The sequence below is a fragment of the Xenopus laevis genome, chromosome 5S (genome assembly GCF_017654675.1).
Source record: "Xenopus laevis strain J_2021 chromosome 5S, Xenopus_laevis_v10.1, whole genome shotgun sequence".
Classification (NCBI taxonomy): domain Eukaryota; kingdom Metazoa; phylum Chordata; class Amphibia; order Anura; family Pipidae; genus Xenopus; species Xenopus laevis.
In genome coordinates this window covers 11150075-11167599 of record NC_054380.1, presented here as the reverse complement: position 1 = coordinate 11167599, position 17525 = coordinate 11150075, and the positions used below count along the sequence as shown (strand labels likewise).

At 41.7% G+C, this 17525-nt stretch overlaps 1 protein-coding gene across 3 annotated transcripts in view; it reads left to right on the top strand.

Annotated features, from left to right (window-relative positions):
- Positions 1-17525, top strand: part of galnt14.S (polypeptide N-acetylgalactosaminyltransferase 14 S homeolog) — a 210525-nt gene that overhangs the window by 188500 nt on the left and 4500 nt on the right. For all 3 annotated transcript variants that reach the window (XM_018264923.2, XM_018264922.2, XM_018264921.2), the window contains exons 8-13: positions 199-283; positions 424-527; positions 9440-9566; positions 13119-13211; positions 13777-13860; positions 14270-14414. In XM_018264923.2, coding sequence (XP_018120412.1) covers positions 199-283; positions 424-527; positions 9440-9566; positions 13119-13211; positions 13777-13860; positions 14270-14414 — 638 coding nt within the window. The remainder of the gene's footprint in view (positions 1-198; positions 284-423; positions 528-9439; positions 9567-13118; positions 13212-13776; positions 13861-14269; positions 14415-17525) is intronic.

Here is a 17525-nt window from a genome sequence, read left to right as displayed (position 1 = left end):
CGAGGTAGAGTTTTTCAGCATATTTTGGGGTCTGAAAAACTGGGTTAATACTCGAGTATATACGGTATATTTATATAACATATATTTATTCATGTCTCACATAGACTAAGGCCCTGGGACCCCATTGTCACCTCTGAATGTAGCCCTGAGCACCTTTTCATTAAAAATACAGTATATTATATATATTTTCTCTATTAGGTTTCGACTGGAGTTTGCACTTCAAGTGGGAGCAGCTTTCAATGGAACAAAAAGCAAAACGATTGGACCCCACGGAGCCCATTAAGTGAGTAGAGCAATGCTGCCCCGAGGCACACGGGTTCTTTTGATAGGTGGTTACTCCTAATAAGCTCTGCTTGTATGATGTGCAAATATAGGATGGATTTGTAAACATTTCTTGCATTTCAATTGTTTTTGAATCTTTAGGACTCCTGTTATAGCCGGCGGCCTTTTTGTTATTGAAAAGTCTTGGTTCAATCACCTGGGCAAGTACGACACGGCCATGGACATCTGGGGTGGAGAGAACTTTGGTGAGTGACCCTGTTTATAGTGTTTCAGTGTATAATGGCAGAGTTATTTATATCAAATCCCAAATCAACCCAACTCACTGCGATCCTTCTCCCCGTCTACACATGTAGGGTCAAGAAGAGGTGTGTGATACCAAGGTGGACAACAGTAATGTTGGCCATTTAGAGAGCAGAATGTTCAGTTTTGGCTTTATTGGCCAACAATGCAAAGAATCATCAAGAGAATCAGTTTAAATTATAAATCCTATGTATGGCGGCCACCATAACTGGACATTAAACTGCAGTTACAATCACCTAAATTTGGCGAAGGCAGTGGGGTCCATTCTGTTAGGACTGTTATGGCTGCTCAGTTTCCCCAGGTACAAACAGGTCCCATGTACGGACAAAATGTTGTGGCTTTTGTATGAACTTTAGAACCAAGGTCTCCAAAAATAAAACTGGTCCAATGGGTTGAAGTATCCCTATGGTAAGAAAGTGGGTTCAAGGGATCATTATAGACCTTTCAATCAGGTTGGATGAATCTTCAGGGCCGGATTTACATAGTGGGTGCCCCTAGGCCCACTGCCTTTTGTCGCCCCTCTCCCCTCCAGGGGAGCAGGAGCAATGGGGATTGGTGCATGGGAAATTTAAAAAATTATTGTATCTCCAGCGCATCCCCAGTGTTTTTGAACCAATTTGTGTGTGTGGTTGGGCAGCATGCCGCCCCCCTAAAATCCTGCCGCCCTAGGCCCGGGCCTAGGTGGCCTTTCCACAAATCCGGGCATGTGAATCTTGTCTCATTTATTTTATAATCCCCAATACTTCAATACCACGTAAGCTTAATTGATGGGTGATTTGAAGGACCTTTGACTTGGGAACCCACTTAGTCCCTTGCTTTTATTGACAGTTTATGTTGAGTACATATGTGAAGCCTTTCAGCATCTGACTGGGGGGTCCAGGACCCACCAGAGCTTCCACCTCAGGGGCCTCCACACTCCACCCCCCGCCTGTGTGTACCTTGTAGTCTTCCTGTGACTGTGATGGAGGGGAGGTCAGGAAGACACACAAAGAATCTCAGGAGGGGAGCGGGTCTGGGTCAGCAGTAGTGAAGGGTGAAAAATTTGCGAAAAAGCATTAAAGTCAATGGGCGTCAAAATAATTTTGACGCAAGCTACAATTTTTATATCTGTGGCTATTTGGTCCAAATGCATTAAAGTCAAAGGGCGTCCGAATAATTTTGACGCACAATCATTTTTTTTTTTGTCGCGCCAAATTTTTCCCTGGCGAATTGTCGCTGCAGTTTTGCTAATTAATTTGTTTGCGGCAAAACGCAAAAATTTGCTGCAAATTCGTGTCTGCCAAATTTATTTGCGCATCACTAGTCAGCAGCAGGGTCCACCAGGTGTTTTTCAGCCCAGTCTGACTCTGAAGCCTCATATATGATCAGGGGTAGTGATGGAAGCATACATTTGTCTGGCACAAAGTCTCGGCAAATTTCCTTGTTTCGTCGTCGGCGAATAAATTCATGAATCTCCCGCGAAAATTCGCCGGTGAAAATCCGCTGGTGTCAATTTCCAATTTTCACAATTTTTTCGTGAAAACGTTCGAATTGCTAGATTTTTTTGGGGAAACTTTAGAATTGCTCGATTTTTTCGTCAAAACGTTAGAATTGCTCGATTTTTTCGTCCAAACTTTCAAATTGCACGATTTTTTTGTGAAAACGTATGAATTTCATGTTTTTTTTGTGAAAACGTTTGGATTTCACGATTTCACGCATTTTCCTGCGATGCAAAACAGGAAAAACTCGCCCATCACTAATCAGGGGCTACAACATAAAGATGAAACCCAAAACATTTACTGTCTTTTGTATAAAACTAGTGATGGGTGAATATATCCGCCAGGCGCGAATTTGCGGCGAATTCCCACGAATACTGGCGCCGTTTCGCGAATTTTTCAGGCCCAAATTCGTCCATCACTATATAAAACAAAGAGGAACAGGGTAGATACAGAACGTGGCGCCACTTGAAAGACCAAATTAATGGCAGCCGTTTTGCATTGTGGAGTCAGCAGTGGATTTTACAATATTGTATTCGGTGTTTAAAATTAACTTACACCAAAGAAAAAACCCTCTCCGTCTCCAGTGTGCGAATATGCTGAAACGCGAGGAAGTTATTCAAAACTCTCATAAAATATGAATTATTAAATCTTTATTTTCCATCTCCCAAAAGCTCATTAAACAGATTGGTATTTACCAAGAGACAGCATGGAATTTTACTTGAAGAGACGGCACATAAATCACACAGCAGTTTTATTGGGGGGGGCAGCAAATCAATTCAAATGACTCGTTATTTTTGGTATATATTAATCAATATATTTCCTGTGGGTATTGTGAGTCTGGATGCTAATCCTGCCGCTGCACTGAAGCCTGGGGATGGGTGACAGGGTGAAAATGAGAGCAGCTCTCAGCTAATCCAGTGAAATAGATCTACTTGGGGCAGGATTTTTAGGAATGGAGGTTTTAAAGAAGGCACATTGGTCAGGACCCGCTCTATAAATGCTGCATCTCCCCTCCTCCCAGGAGCCATCAGGGTTCCTGTGTCCATTACACCCCACACCGGAAACAAATCAGAACAGGCTGGATGTGTGTAATTTTGGGTAAATGTTCTAAAAGCTGCAAACTCTAGTAAAGGTCTTGCAACCCATAGCAACCAATCAATTGAATTCACGAGTCACCTGTCTGAAAGATGATTGTTAGGTTGTACTAATACTCCCATACAGGCTGGTCTTGCACACTTAATGTACTCATGCTCTGATTGGCTAGAGGTTGGCCGTGTACAATTAATGAACTCATGCTCTGATTGGCTAGAGGTTGGTCTTGTACAATTAATGAACTCATGCTCTGATTGGCTAGAGGTTGGTCTTGTACAATTAATGAACTCATGCTCTGATTGGCTGCAGGTTGGTCTTGTACAATTAATGTACTCGTGCTTTGATTGGCTAGAGGTTGGTCTTGTACAATTTATGAACTCATGCTCTGATTGGCTGCAGGTTGGTCTTGTATAATCAATGTATTCGTGCTCTGATTGGTTACAGGTTGGTCTTGTACATTTAATGTACTTGTGGTCTGATTGGCTAGAGGTTGGTCTTGTACAATTAATGTACTTGTGGTCTGATTGGCTAGAGGTTGGTCTTGTACAATTAATGTACTCATGCTCTGATTGACTAGAGGTTGGTCTTGTACAATTAATGTACTTGTGGTCTGATTGGCTAGAGGTTGGTCTTGTACAATTAATGTACTTGTGGTCTGATTGGCAAGAGGTTGGTCTTGTACAATTAATGTAGTCATGGTCTGATTGGCAAGAGGTTGGTCTTCTACAATTAATGTACTCATGCTCTGATTGGCTAAAGGTTGGTCTTGTACAATTAATTTACTTGTGCTTTGATTGGCTAGCGGTTGGTCTTGTACAATTAATGTACTCATGCTCTGATTGACTAGAGGTTGGTCTTGTACAATTAATTAACTCATGCTCTGATTGGCTGCAGGTTGGTCTTGTACAATCAATGTACTTGTGCTCTGATTGGTTACAGGTTGGTCTTGTACATTTAATGTACTTGTGCTCTGATTGACTAGAGGTTGGCACTGAAAGTCCCTAGAATGAGCAGAAAAATAACCAGCAGCCAGGGAGCTAAGGAGTTAACAAGAAGGAGAAGAAGGGAAAATCAATAGCAGCGCCGCGTCGTTCGTACATCGGTGAAACAGCACAAACGCAAATGGAATTACTAAGATACAGAGCGGTGTCTCGTGTCGGGACAAGCAGCCTCGCATGACTGGGCCAGAACAAGCTGATAGTTTAGAAGCTGACACTTTCTATTAAACAACACAATCTACAAGGCGACAGTGAGACCAAAAGCTGTTAACATCGCCGAGAGAAGCAAGATAAATGAAATTTCTACAGAACAATCTCACTGGCTGCTCCTGCCTGAAACACATTATTAATCATACAGAATTTACCATTCTCCCCCTTAGCACTGAGCTTGTCTCAACAGCATCCAAAAGTATCACTTATATACATATTTTGTGCAAATTATGTACCCCCCAATTGGAAATGATAAGGATATTAGAAGTCACTGAGGGGTTCTGTGACCATATAAAGGCACAAGGCTGCAGGCTGAGTTATACAGGGAACTCTGAGTATCACTCGTGTATTATAAGGGATAATGTACCCCCTACTGTAAATGATAAGGATATTAGAAGTCACTGAGGGCTTGTTCTGTGACCATATAAAGGCGCAAGGCTGCAGGCTGAGATATACAGGGAACTCTGAGTATCACTCATGTATTATAAGGGATAATGTACCCCCTACTGTAAATGATAAGGATATTAGAAGTCACTGAGGGCTTGTTCTGTGACCATATAAAGGCGCAAGGCTGCAGGCTGAGATATACAGGGAACTCTGAGTATCACTCATGTATTATAAGGGATAATGTACCCCCTACTGTAAATGATAAGGATATTAGAAGTCACTGAGGGGTTCTGTGACCATATAAAGGCGCAAGGCTGCAGGCTGAGTTATACAGGGAACTCTGAGTATCACTCATGTATTATAAGGGATAATGTACCCCCTACTGTAAATTATAAGGATATTAGAAGTCACTGAGGGGTTGTTCTGTGACCATATAAAGGCGCAAGGCTGCAGGCTGAGTTATACAGGGAACTCTGAGTATCACTCATGTATTATAAGGGATAATGTACCCCCTACTGTAAATTATAAGGATATTAGAAGTCACTGAGGGGTTCTGTGACCATATAAAGGCGCAAGGCTGCAGGCTGATTTATACAGGGAACTCTGAGTATCACTCATGTATTATAAGGGATAATGTATCCCCTGCTGTAATTGATAAGAATTTTAGAAGTCCTTGAGGAGTTCTGTTCCGTTACCAATATTTAACTGTTGCCAGTAATCTTGGTGTAGGGGACTGGCAGGTGAAACATCTATGGGGGGATAAGGGGCAGAGGCAGGCCAGGCAGTGTCCCTCTTCTCAGTCACTAGACATAAAGTAAAGAGATTGACAAATTGCTTTACCAAGCGGCAGATGAAGATTCTGCCTGACCGGTTCCATTGCTTCATTTATTTATTTATTTATTCCAGAGAATTCATTGGCTCCTGAAATGACAGTGTCCTCCTTTGGGACCAGAAAAACCCGTTCTCTGTTATCTTGCAATATTAGTCCAGATACTCAATATTCCGATTGCATTTTTAGCCTCAGGAAATTTATTTATTTTCCTTTCCCCCCTCATTTCCCCTATTACACCTTACAAACTATGGGTCTTAACAAGGCACCCACTGGGTGCAATATTACTATGGTTCATCTTAAGTTCAATGTCTAATTCTAAGCAACTTTTCATTGGTCTTCACTATTTATATTTTATAATCTTTTGCCATCTTCTTCTGATTCTTTCCAGTTTTCAGATAGGGGTCACTGACCTCATCTAAAAACAAATGCTCTGTAAAGCTTCATTGTTATTGCTGCTATTTGTTACTCATCTTTCTAATCAGGCTCCAGTGTCGCATTCAATTCAATGCCTGGTTGCCAGGTTAATTTTGACTCTAGCAACCAGACTGCTGACATGGCAAAGAGCTGCTGAATAAAAAGCGAAATAATTCAAAACCCACAAATAATACAATTACAAATTGTCTCAGAATATCGCTGTAGAAGAGACATCTCATCGCCAATTAGTTTGGTAGCTGAGGAAGAGTATAGTAGAGTATAATAGTGCTTTATTAGCAGGTTCATGCAGCCATTACACTTCAACAGTAACTTCAACTCTAATACTTTTAAACAGTATAGAAAGTACTATGTACACCGCATAACTCTTGTGCACAGTGACACCTACAGGCCCTTTGTATAAACAACACATATACATCATACTAAAAGTAATTTCAAAGGTGAACAACTCCTTTAAGCAGTGGTGTAACTACCAGGGGAGCAGGGGGTGCAATTGGACGAGGGTCCGCACCCCCGCAGGGCCCCCCGGCAGATCGCACCCCACTGTAGCCGCAAAGAAAATCGACGTGAAGGGGGGTAGGGGGGGCCCCGGCTGCATGGCCCGCACCAGGGCCCTCCCCCACCTAGTTACGTTACTGCCTTTAAGACACTCTATATAACATTATGAATAAATACAACTCCCAGCATGCATCATTTATTAGCTGTTGGAGGGGTATTGGGAATGAGAGTTCGGAAGGTACAAAAGCACTAAGTCAGTCTATAGACTCTACTTGTTGGGGAAGCAAAGCAGAGTCGGCAATTTAAAGAGCCGTGATACCCCATTTATGGAACAATGTTGCCTTCAGGAAGCCTAATCAGCTGGTATGTGCTACATTGTTTCAGGAATCAGAAGCAGCAGTGCAAAGAATAGAAAGGAACAAACACATACTTCTTTATTAATGAATGTAAATGTAACTAGAATGCATGTAGCCAAAACTGTGATTCACTGATGGAAGCTGGACTCATAAATGTGTGTCGTGTTCCATTGTGAATACAGGCAGTCAGTTAACTGGCAGCAGACAGAGCAGTGAGTCTTGTTGTGTCAACGCATTGTCATGTATTGTCAGTAGCACAAAACAGAATTAGTGAGGCAGGCAGGGGCTTCTGCAGAAATACAACTCCCGGCAGCTGGGAATTCTGGGAATTGCAGTTATAGACAGACTAAGGGCGAGGAGGACAACTGTTTGACATGGTGTATATGCAATAAGAAATTTCAGTATTCTAACTGTAAGTCTAGCAAGCCTGCTGGTTATATTGTCTGTACCGTCTATGCACAAACATTGAGGGCTGCTCCTGCTGAATTGTGTTTAGTACAGGGGAAGCTTAACCCCCCTGTAGGGGGCAGCATAGGAAAGAATTGACTGATGAGTCAATACTACACAGTGGAATGCCACCTACTGGTCAGCACGGAGCATTAAGTTATAGTTACGAGCAACGGACATTACGAATACAAGGTATTTGCACATAAACAGGCACTGTGTTAAAGGAACAGTAACACAAAAATTGAATCAATGATTACAATATAATGTACTGTTGTCCTGCACTGGTACAACTAGTGTGTTTGCTTCAGAAATACTACTATAGTTTCTATAAACAAGCTGCTGTGTAGCCATGGGGGCAGCCATTCAAGCACAGGATACACAGTAGATAACAGATAAGTACTACTGTAGTTTATATAAACAAACTGCTGTGTAGCCATGGGGGCAGCCATTCAAGCAAAGGATACACAGTAGATAACAGATAAGTACTACTATAGTTTATATAAACAAGCTGCTATGTAGCCATGGGGGCAGCCATTCAAGCACAGGATTCACAGTAGATAACAGATAAGTACTACTATAGTTTATATAAACAAACTGCTGTGTAGCCATGGGGGCAGACATTCAAGCAAAGGATACACAGTAGATAACAGATAAGTACTACTATAGTTTATATAAACAATCTGCTGTGGAGCCATGGGGGCAGCCATTCAAGCAGAGGATACACAGTAGATAACAGATAAGTACTACTATAGTTTATATAAACAAGCTGCTGTGTAGCCATGGGGGCAGCCATTCAAGCACAGGATACACAGTAGATAACAGATAAGTACTACTATAGTTTATATAAACAAGCTGCTGTGTAGCCATTGGGGCAGCCATACAAGCACAGGATACACAGTAGATAACAGATAAGTACTACTATAGTTTATATAAATAAGCTGCTGTGTAGCAATGGGGGCAGCCATTCAAGCACAGGGTACACAGTAGATAACAGATAAGTACTACTATAGTTTATATAAACAAGCTGCTGTGTAGCCATGGGGGCAGCCATTCAAGCACAGGATACACAGTAGATAACAGATAAGTACTACTATAGTTTATATAAATAAGCTGCTGTGTAGCCATGGGGGCAGCTATTCAAAGAAGAAAAGGCTCAGGTCACATAGCAGATAACAGATAAGACCTGTAGAATATAATGGTGTTTTATCTGTTTTCTGCTGTGCATCCTGCGCCTTTTCTTCTTTTTTCTAGCTTCAATGGCTGCCCCCATGGCCACACAGCAGCTCAACTATATATAAACTATAGTGATAAATTTGCCAGGTGCAGATTTGCAGTGAATTTCCGCGTTTCCCCATTGGCAAAAAAATTGCGAAAATGCAGAGAAAATTCATCTGCTAAAAATGCGCTTTGTCAAAAAAAATTTGGGCGCAGGTCAGAATAGTAGCACGCATAAAAATCGTCGCGCGTCAAAATGATTTGGACGACCATTGACTTTAATGCATTTGGACAAAATAGGTGTGTATAAAAATTGTCATTGGCGTCGAAATTGACACACTTCAAAATTATTTTGACACTCATTGACTTCAAGGTGTTTCGCAAATTTTTCGCCATTTCGCAGGAAATTTGCTAATTTTCCGACGAAACGGGGCAAATTCACCCATCACTAATAAACTATAGTAGTGTTTCTAAAGCAAACACAAAACTTTCACTAGTGCAGAGCAACAGTACATTACTTTCATTTTTCACTGTTACTGTTCCTTTAATAAATTGAAGGTGTCTGTAGCTGAAAAGCTTATTTTGAACTACAACTCCCATAATCCTCAGGAGCATAGGCGCTGCAGTTAAGCTCCAGTAGTTGGGCTGCACTTTATGAAATATCCAACTCCCGGCAGCAGATTTCTCTGTATTTAAGTAGAATTTCTCTCTGTGACAGAATGGTTCAGGGAGGGGAATAAAAGTGTTTTTGTCCTCGGATGATAAGGAATAATTCCCATCCGTAGTATTTGACTCTGATTAGAATTGCACGGTGGAGCATATTCTGTTTAACATGGAGCATGGAGCCATCTGATATTATTTGTGCGCTGGGCTAATAGGAATGAGACACGGCTAAACTCCATTTCTTTTCAGAGATCTCATTCCGCGTGTGGATGTGCGGCGGCAGCCTGGAAATAATACCCTGCAGCCGAGTGGGACACGTGTTCCGGAAGAAACATCCCTATGTCTTTCCAGATGGCAACGCCAACACTTACATTAAGTAGGTGCATTGCTGTCCCAGCCCATCATGAATCATATGCTGTATCGGCAGCTAAAAGCATGAGCCCCATGTGCAATAAAGAATAAAAAATTGTGTTTTAGGGTTTGTAATCCCCCAAAATCCCCCAAATCAAGCCAAATAGTCTAGTTGACAGCAGCTACTGTGCTGTGCCACAAACTGTGTTCTACCATGCAAGTAGTGGAAGCCAGGATTATTGTGTATTACAAGTGACCCTTTGATACACCTTTAGGCAATTTAATGGCCATTATGCCGGAACATTGCATAAAATGAGGAAGGGTGTTTTGATCACTAAATGTTCCTACAGTTTAAAATATCCCTTACTTTTACACCATTCTATCCCTCTCATTGTCACAAGTCTATCCCCCACATTTTATTTCTTTAATTGTTACAATTACATCCCTCACATTCTATTCCCCACATTCTCATTTCCATCTCTTACATTCCATCCATTTGCACAATTCTATCCCCAACATTCTATCCATTTAATTGTTACAATTATATCCCTCACATTCTATCCACCATTTTCTATCCCTCACATTGTCACAATTCTATCCCCCACATTCCATCCCTTTTCACAATTTTATCCCCAACATTCTATCCCTTTAAATGTTACAGTTATATACCTCACATTCTATCCCCCACATTCTTACAATTATATCCCTTACATTCTATACCCCACATTGTCACAATTATATCTCTCAGGCTCTTTCCACCACATTCTATCTATCACTCACATTCTCACAATTATATCCCTTAAATTCTACCCCTTTTCCATCCCCACATTCTGTCCCTTTAATTGTTACAATTATATCCCTCACATTCTATTCTCCACATTCTATCCCTCACATAATCACAATTATATCCCTTACATTCTATCCCCCACTTTCTATCCCTCACATTCTTACAATTATATCCTTTACATTCTGTCCCTCACATTGTCACAATTATATCCCTTACATTCTATCCCCCACATTGTCACAATTATATCCCTCAAATACTATCCCAACATTTTATCACTCTTATTGTCACAATTATATTCATCACATTCTATCCCTCTCATTACCACAATTCTATCCCTCACATTCTATCCACTACTTTCTACCCCTCTCAAGACACAGTTCTGTCCCTCATATCCTATCCCCCACATTCACTAACTCAAATTGTATCCCTCACAATCGTAGCCCTCCAATAATCACCATTTCACTCATTGTCACAATTCTATCCTTCACGTTTTATCCCTCGCATTCTATCCTCCACATTCTATCTCTCTTATTGTAACAGTTCTATCCTTCATGTTTTATCCCTCCCATTCTGTCCTCCACATAATATGCCTATCATTGTCAGAGTTCTATCCCTGACATTTTATCCCCCAAATGCCTTAACTCACATTTTATCCCTCACAATCGTAGCCCTCCAATAATCACCATTTCACTCATTTTGACCACTGTAGCAAAAGCCAGGATTATTGTATTACAAACCTTATTGATGTTGTGGTTCGCTCCTATGCAGTATAGTTGCTATTCTGTAGAATGGTGCATGGCTGAAAGTGGTGAATGGTGCATTGATCACTACATTTTCCCTATTATTCCTAATCACATTTTCAAATTGTATCCATCACATTTTCAAAGTTCCAGGCCACACATGATCTCCATTATATCACACTCATTTTCATCATTCTATCTGTTACACTTTACAACTTTACTTTCTCACTATTCTCACATAAGTTCAACATTCTGATCATAATGTGAGAGTGAACTTTTAAGGAATAGATCCTATTCTATCAGATCCTACCCAAACAATCCAATAACTTAAAAATACATTTGTAGGATGCACAAAAAAGAAACCCTTTGGGAATTTTTTTAATCCTGGATCCTCCACAAAAGATTTGTCTGATTACAGAATTGAATCTGGACCATAATCTGTATATTTATATATAATTTGTATATTTACAAATTGTTGCATTTGTTGTCCAGGGCTTTAAAGGCACATGATCTTAATGGTTTAGATTGGGTGCGCCCATAACCAATACGCACAGAGATGAAGTGCCAAATGTTATGAGACACAGAGAAAAGAAGGTCCGTGCGCCAGAGCTTACACTCTAAGTGAGTGGGTACACACACAGGGGGCTCATACAGACCAAATGTTCAAGTGTCACGTTGGCACGCAATGTAATAAACATGTACAGTATCAATACACAGGTCTTTTATTGTTAATAATTGCTTCTTGTAATTAATGGCTTCATTAGGCCCAGACGAAGTGCAGCTCCCAGGGCAGCACTCATTGTTATACGCAGCTAATAATGTATAAAATATTAATAATGGAATAGATCACAGGGTTTTTTTTTAATTCCTACAGAAAAACTAACAGCAAGGGGCTTTTTTTTTTTGGACAAATGCTGATTGTTCATTCAGTGCAGTGGCGTTTAAAAACAAATGAAGAACTTTTGATAGGCTTAGGCTGTATAGTTTTAAAAATGTCATATGTGTGGTTTAGTAGGTTCAGTTGCCCTTCATCTGAAGGACATATACATTTACAGAATCTGTCTAATTTAGTTGTGAGAGTGAAAGGGATAAGAAAGCTTAGCATAAAATACAGATATTGTTGTGACCGTATCCTTTTAATAGCCACAGTGTAAGATTGATTATTAATGATAATCAATGGCAAGAAGAAAGAATAAGATATAATTATTATCAGGGCTTCTTAAAGAAATTATTATATCATGTATGCATCCCTGTCCATGCCCAGTATGCCCAAACATATCACCTAATTTTAATTGTATGTTATGCCCACTGGAGGTTATACAGCCCTTGTGCCTTTATATGGTCACAGAACCTCCCTCAGTGGCTTCTAATATCCTTATCATTTACAGTAGGGGGTACATTATCCTTAGAATACATAAGTGATACTCAGAGTTCCCTGTATAACTCAGCCTGCAGCCTTGTGTCTTTATATGGTCACAGAAACCCTCAGTGACTTCTAATATCCTTATCATTTAAAGTAGGGGGTACATTATCCCTTATAATACATGAGTGATACTCAGTGTTCCCTGTATAACTCAGCCTGCAGCCTTGTGCCTTTATATGGTCACAGAACAACCCCTCAGTGACTTCTAATATCCTTATCATTTACAGTAGGGGGGTACATGATCCCTTATAATACATGAGTGATACTCAGAGTTCCCTGTATAACTCAGCCTGCAGCCTTGTGTCTTTATATGGTCACAGAACCCCTCAGTGACTTCTAATATCCTTATCATTTACAGTAGGGGGTACATTATCCCTTATAATACATGAGTGATACTCATGCCGGGAGCCTTGTTCCTTTATATGGTCACAGAACACCATATAATTTACAGTAGGGGTGATTTGATCCTCTATGGATACACTATGCTTAGTTGGAAAGAATAATTGTACCTTTATATAAAATAATTGGGGGGCACATACAGTAGTGTATCATGCTATACAAGGGTTGGTATCTGAGCTGTGAGACAAGGAAGACTAATAACTTCAGGCTGTTGCTGTCACTCTGCAGAAACACCAAGCGCACGGCTGAAGTTTGGATGGATGAATTCAAAAACCATTATTATGCAGCCCGGCCGGCCGCTCAAGGGAGACCATATGGAGAGTATGTATCTTCCACATCCCCCAGTTGAGACAATGGAAATATCAAATAGTACAGATTTTAACCGCAATATATTATGGCACTACACTACGTATGGGAGGTGCAAGTACATCACTGAGATGGGAGGGCCGGGAATCAGTTCATTATACAGTTCAGCTAAATGTTCAGACCATGATCAGTTCTTATTGGTATAGTGACTGCAGGTATCAACGTTGAATGTAATTTGTGGAGATCCATGGTGGCCGGCCATAGCCTGACTGGGGTTGTTTATTGGCTCATCATTTCTCCTACTGAGCTAGAAGTGCCAAATGAAGTGTATCTAAATCCCTACAACTGGACTTACTGTACTATCAGTATTAAACAACCACTGGCACTTTGGTGTTTGTTGAAGTGCAACTCCCAGAAGCCTCTGTCGGCTCAAAAGCCCTCTGAAGACCTCTAGGATGGGTGCTGGGAGTTGCACTAGAAAGTCTGACATGGCCAAAGACAGCCGTACGTATCTGTGTAACGTGAGCGTTTATATGAGACTGTAGCGTCACATGTCTGTCCTGTTGTCTTTTTGCTGCAGCATCCAGAAGCGCTTGTTACTCAGGAGGACGCTGAAGTGTCGCTCGTTCAAATGGTACTTGGAGAATGTGTATCCGGAGCTCCAGTGAGTCCCTAATATTGGATATTAACCCCTTGCAAACTGACCAGGCTTCTGATCATATTAAGATAAGGGAATTTATCGCAAGGGTGGGGAATAAGTGGGTACAATAGACTGTATATTAGTAGTGATGGGTGAATTTGCCAGGCGAAAATTCAGGGTGAACTTCCATGTTTTACTGGCTGCGAATAAATTCACGAAACTGCGGAGAAAATTGGCTAGCGTCAAAAAAATTTGGACGTGAGTCGGAATAGTCGCTCGCGTCAAAACTGTTGCGCGTTAACATTATTCGGACGTGAATTGATGCGGGCATTTTCGGCTAAACGACATGGGACAAATTCGCCCATCACTGTACATTAGGGATGGGTTGATGTACTCAGAAAATGTATTTAGTGATGGGTTTAATGCCTTGCAGGATCCCAGCTGAATCCTTAACCAAATCAGGAATAATCAGACAGAGGCAGAGATGCATCGAGTCTCAGAAGTCAGAAGGTTCGGACCCCCCGTCTCTCAATTTAGTCCCGTGCAGCAGCCTTAAAGGGGTTTCATCACAATCTCAGGTACCTGCCTTACTGTATTGCACTTGCTGCCCTGGGCATTGTAAGATGGTAGAGCCTAATACCTGGCAGGTAAATGTGCCCCCATCAGCCCGAGTCTCTCTCGCTCTACTCAATAGTAGGAATCAGAATGCAAATGAGCCTCAGACCTTGTGCAACAGAATTAAAATGTGATTGGTGTTCGGTTCTCTGACTCCTGAGCACCATATCCATTGTGACGTTACTGCCCCATCCCAAGATTGGACTTTGCCTCCTACTTTTTCACCCATTCTCCCTCTTTATCTGTCTGTTGGGTTCCTCTGTGGCACTGCCAGGCCCCCCCCCCTCTGATTTCCCTTATTATACAATATAGAGAGCAGGTTTCGCTATGTCAGACATTTCATCTGGCGCTTCTGCTTACTAACGCTTATTTCAGCGCCTTGTGACAGCCAGGATTTTAATTCCCTTTTCTCATTAATAGTTCCGAGAGATTAATAGATTGTTTCAATCTTGTGCTAAGTCAGCGCCAGCAGTGCATGGAACTTTGTATTAAAATGTGAGTTGCTTTCAAACGCAGCATGTTCTCCGACTGATTATCTCGTGTGATACACGGAGTGATCCGGCTGCTGGATTTATGCAAAGAGAGGGACACCTAGGGGTCTGCTCACTAACTGCGGGTGGCTTCAGCCTCATTGACTCTGTATTCCATTGGCCCCAGAACTTCAGTGCAGAGCTGCAGACAGGACCAGCACCAAAATTATAGAGTCTTCTAATACTAGCTATGCCCAAAAGAATGGAGACCTGTGCCAGGACTGTGGCAGCATAGGTATTCCCCTGTACACAATTCAGCAGGAACAGTCCCTAACTTTGCTCATAGTCTGTACAGAGAGATACCATAAAACTATGGCAGCATAGGTATTCCCCTGTACTAAGCACAATTCAGCAGGAACAGCCCCTAAGTTTGCTCATAGTCTGTACAGAGAGTTCCCATAAAACTGTGGCAGCATAGGTATTCCCCTGTACTAAGCACAATTCAGCAGGAACAACCCCTAAGTTTGCTCATAGTCTGTACAGAGAGATCCCATAAAACTATGGCAGCGTAGGTATTCCCCTGTACTAAGCACAATTCAGCAGGAACAACCCCTAAGTTTGCTCATAGTCTGTATAGAGAGATCCCATAAAACCAGTGGCCTAACTACCGGGGGAGCAGGGGATGCGATTGGGCCAGGGCCCCCCAGCAGCTCACGCGCCACGATTCCCGGGCGGTTCCGGGTGTACGGAGGGGGGCGGGGGGGCCCGGCAGCACGTCCTGCACCAGGGCCCGCCCCCTCTAGTTACGTCACTGCATAAAACTATGGCAGCATAGGTATTCCCCTGTATTAAGCACAATTCAGCAGGAACAGACCCTGTACAGAGAGATATCATAAAACTATGGCAGCATAGGTATTCCCTGTACTAAGGACAATTCAGCAGGAACAGTCCCCTAAGTTTGCTCATAGTCTGTACAGAGAGATACCATAAAACTATGGTAGCATAGGTATTCCTCTGTACTAAGCTCAATTCAGCAGGAACAGCCCCCTAAATTTACTCATTACCCATACAGAGATACCATAAAACTATGGCAGTATAGGTATTCCCCTGTACTAAGCACAATTCAGCAGGAACAGTCCCCTGAGTTTGTTTATAGCCTGTACAGAGAGATACCATAAAACTATGGCAGCATAGGGATTTCATTGTACTAATCACAATTCAGCAGGAACAGCCCCCTAAGATTGCTCATAGTCTGTACAGAGAGATCCCATAAAACTATAGCAGCATAGGTATTCCCTGTACTAAGCACAATTCAGCAGGAACAGTCCTCTAAGTTTGCTAATGGTCTATACAGAGCGAGATACCATAAAACTATAAATGCATAGGTATTCCCATGTACTAAGCATTATAAACAAGAAAATGGCCAATTAAGTAATAAGACAAGTGGCAAATGCTTACTTTAAATGCAATGAACTGTACAAGGAAAGGACTACAGAAGTCTAAAATGACAATCTCTGTGCATATATAACTCAGTCTAGTTCAGCCTTAACAGCAATATTTATTTTCCGTGGCATTAATACATTCGTACATGCGCAAGGAACTTGAGAAATCAAATTGTTTTCAGTTTTAAGAAAAGACTCCCCTTCATTTATCATGGCCAGGGCCGGTAGGGCTGTCACTTTCTCTATTAGACTGCAGGAGCCTCGAATATATTCCCTGGCGGCGGCAGCGTCACTTACTAAAGCTGAGAGATAATGTAAAGTAAATCCCCAATTCTAAAGGTGCATTGTCATTGCTGCAAGGGACCATTAAACATGCTATAATGCTATTCCTTTCAGAGCCATTCAGCAGCCGGGCAGCGTCTGATAGAGCAAAGGATTATGGATATTGTGCAAGTGCTTTTGGGTATATTAATACATAAGCAGCAGGATGTACAGAGATAAAATTCTAAGACTCCTCGCTCTGCTATAATACCCCATATTCATTGCCCAAGGATTAATACATAAGAATAGGTCTCAGGACACCACAGGGATATTACACATCAGTTACTGTTTCTTTAGCGGCGGTTGGGAAGTTGGCAGTGCATAAATGTTATTTGCAAGATGCCATTCTCCATGGGGCTGCAAAACATAATCCTACAGCGCCAACACAGAGACACAGTGGAACTGCAGTGCCCACAGCAGAAGGGAGATGTGGAAGGGTTATATTGTATACTGAGCAAACATGGCATCAGCTCAGGGATGTCTGTAGTAGCGGATACTCAGAACTGACAGTCTGCATGATATAAGGTTACTGCTTCCATTACTTTCTACTGTCTCCATCTTGCCCTACTGTCTCTGTCTGACTCTAATGTTACCACCTTGCTCTACTGTAATGACCTTGCCCTACTCTCTTTCTATCCTGCCCTATTATCACCATCTTGCCCTGCTCTCACCATCTTGCCCTACTCTCTCTTTCATACCCTACTATCTCTACTGTCTCAATCTTATCCTATTGACACCATCGTGCCTAACTGTTGTTATTATATTCCAATCTTGGCATCTTGTACTACTATCACCATCTTGCCCTACTCTCACCATTTTACCCTACTGTCTCCATCTTGTC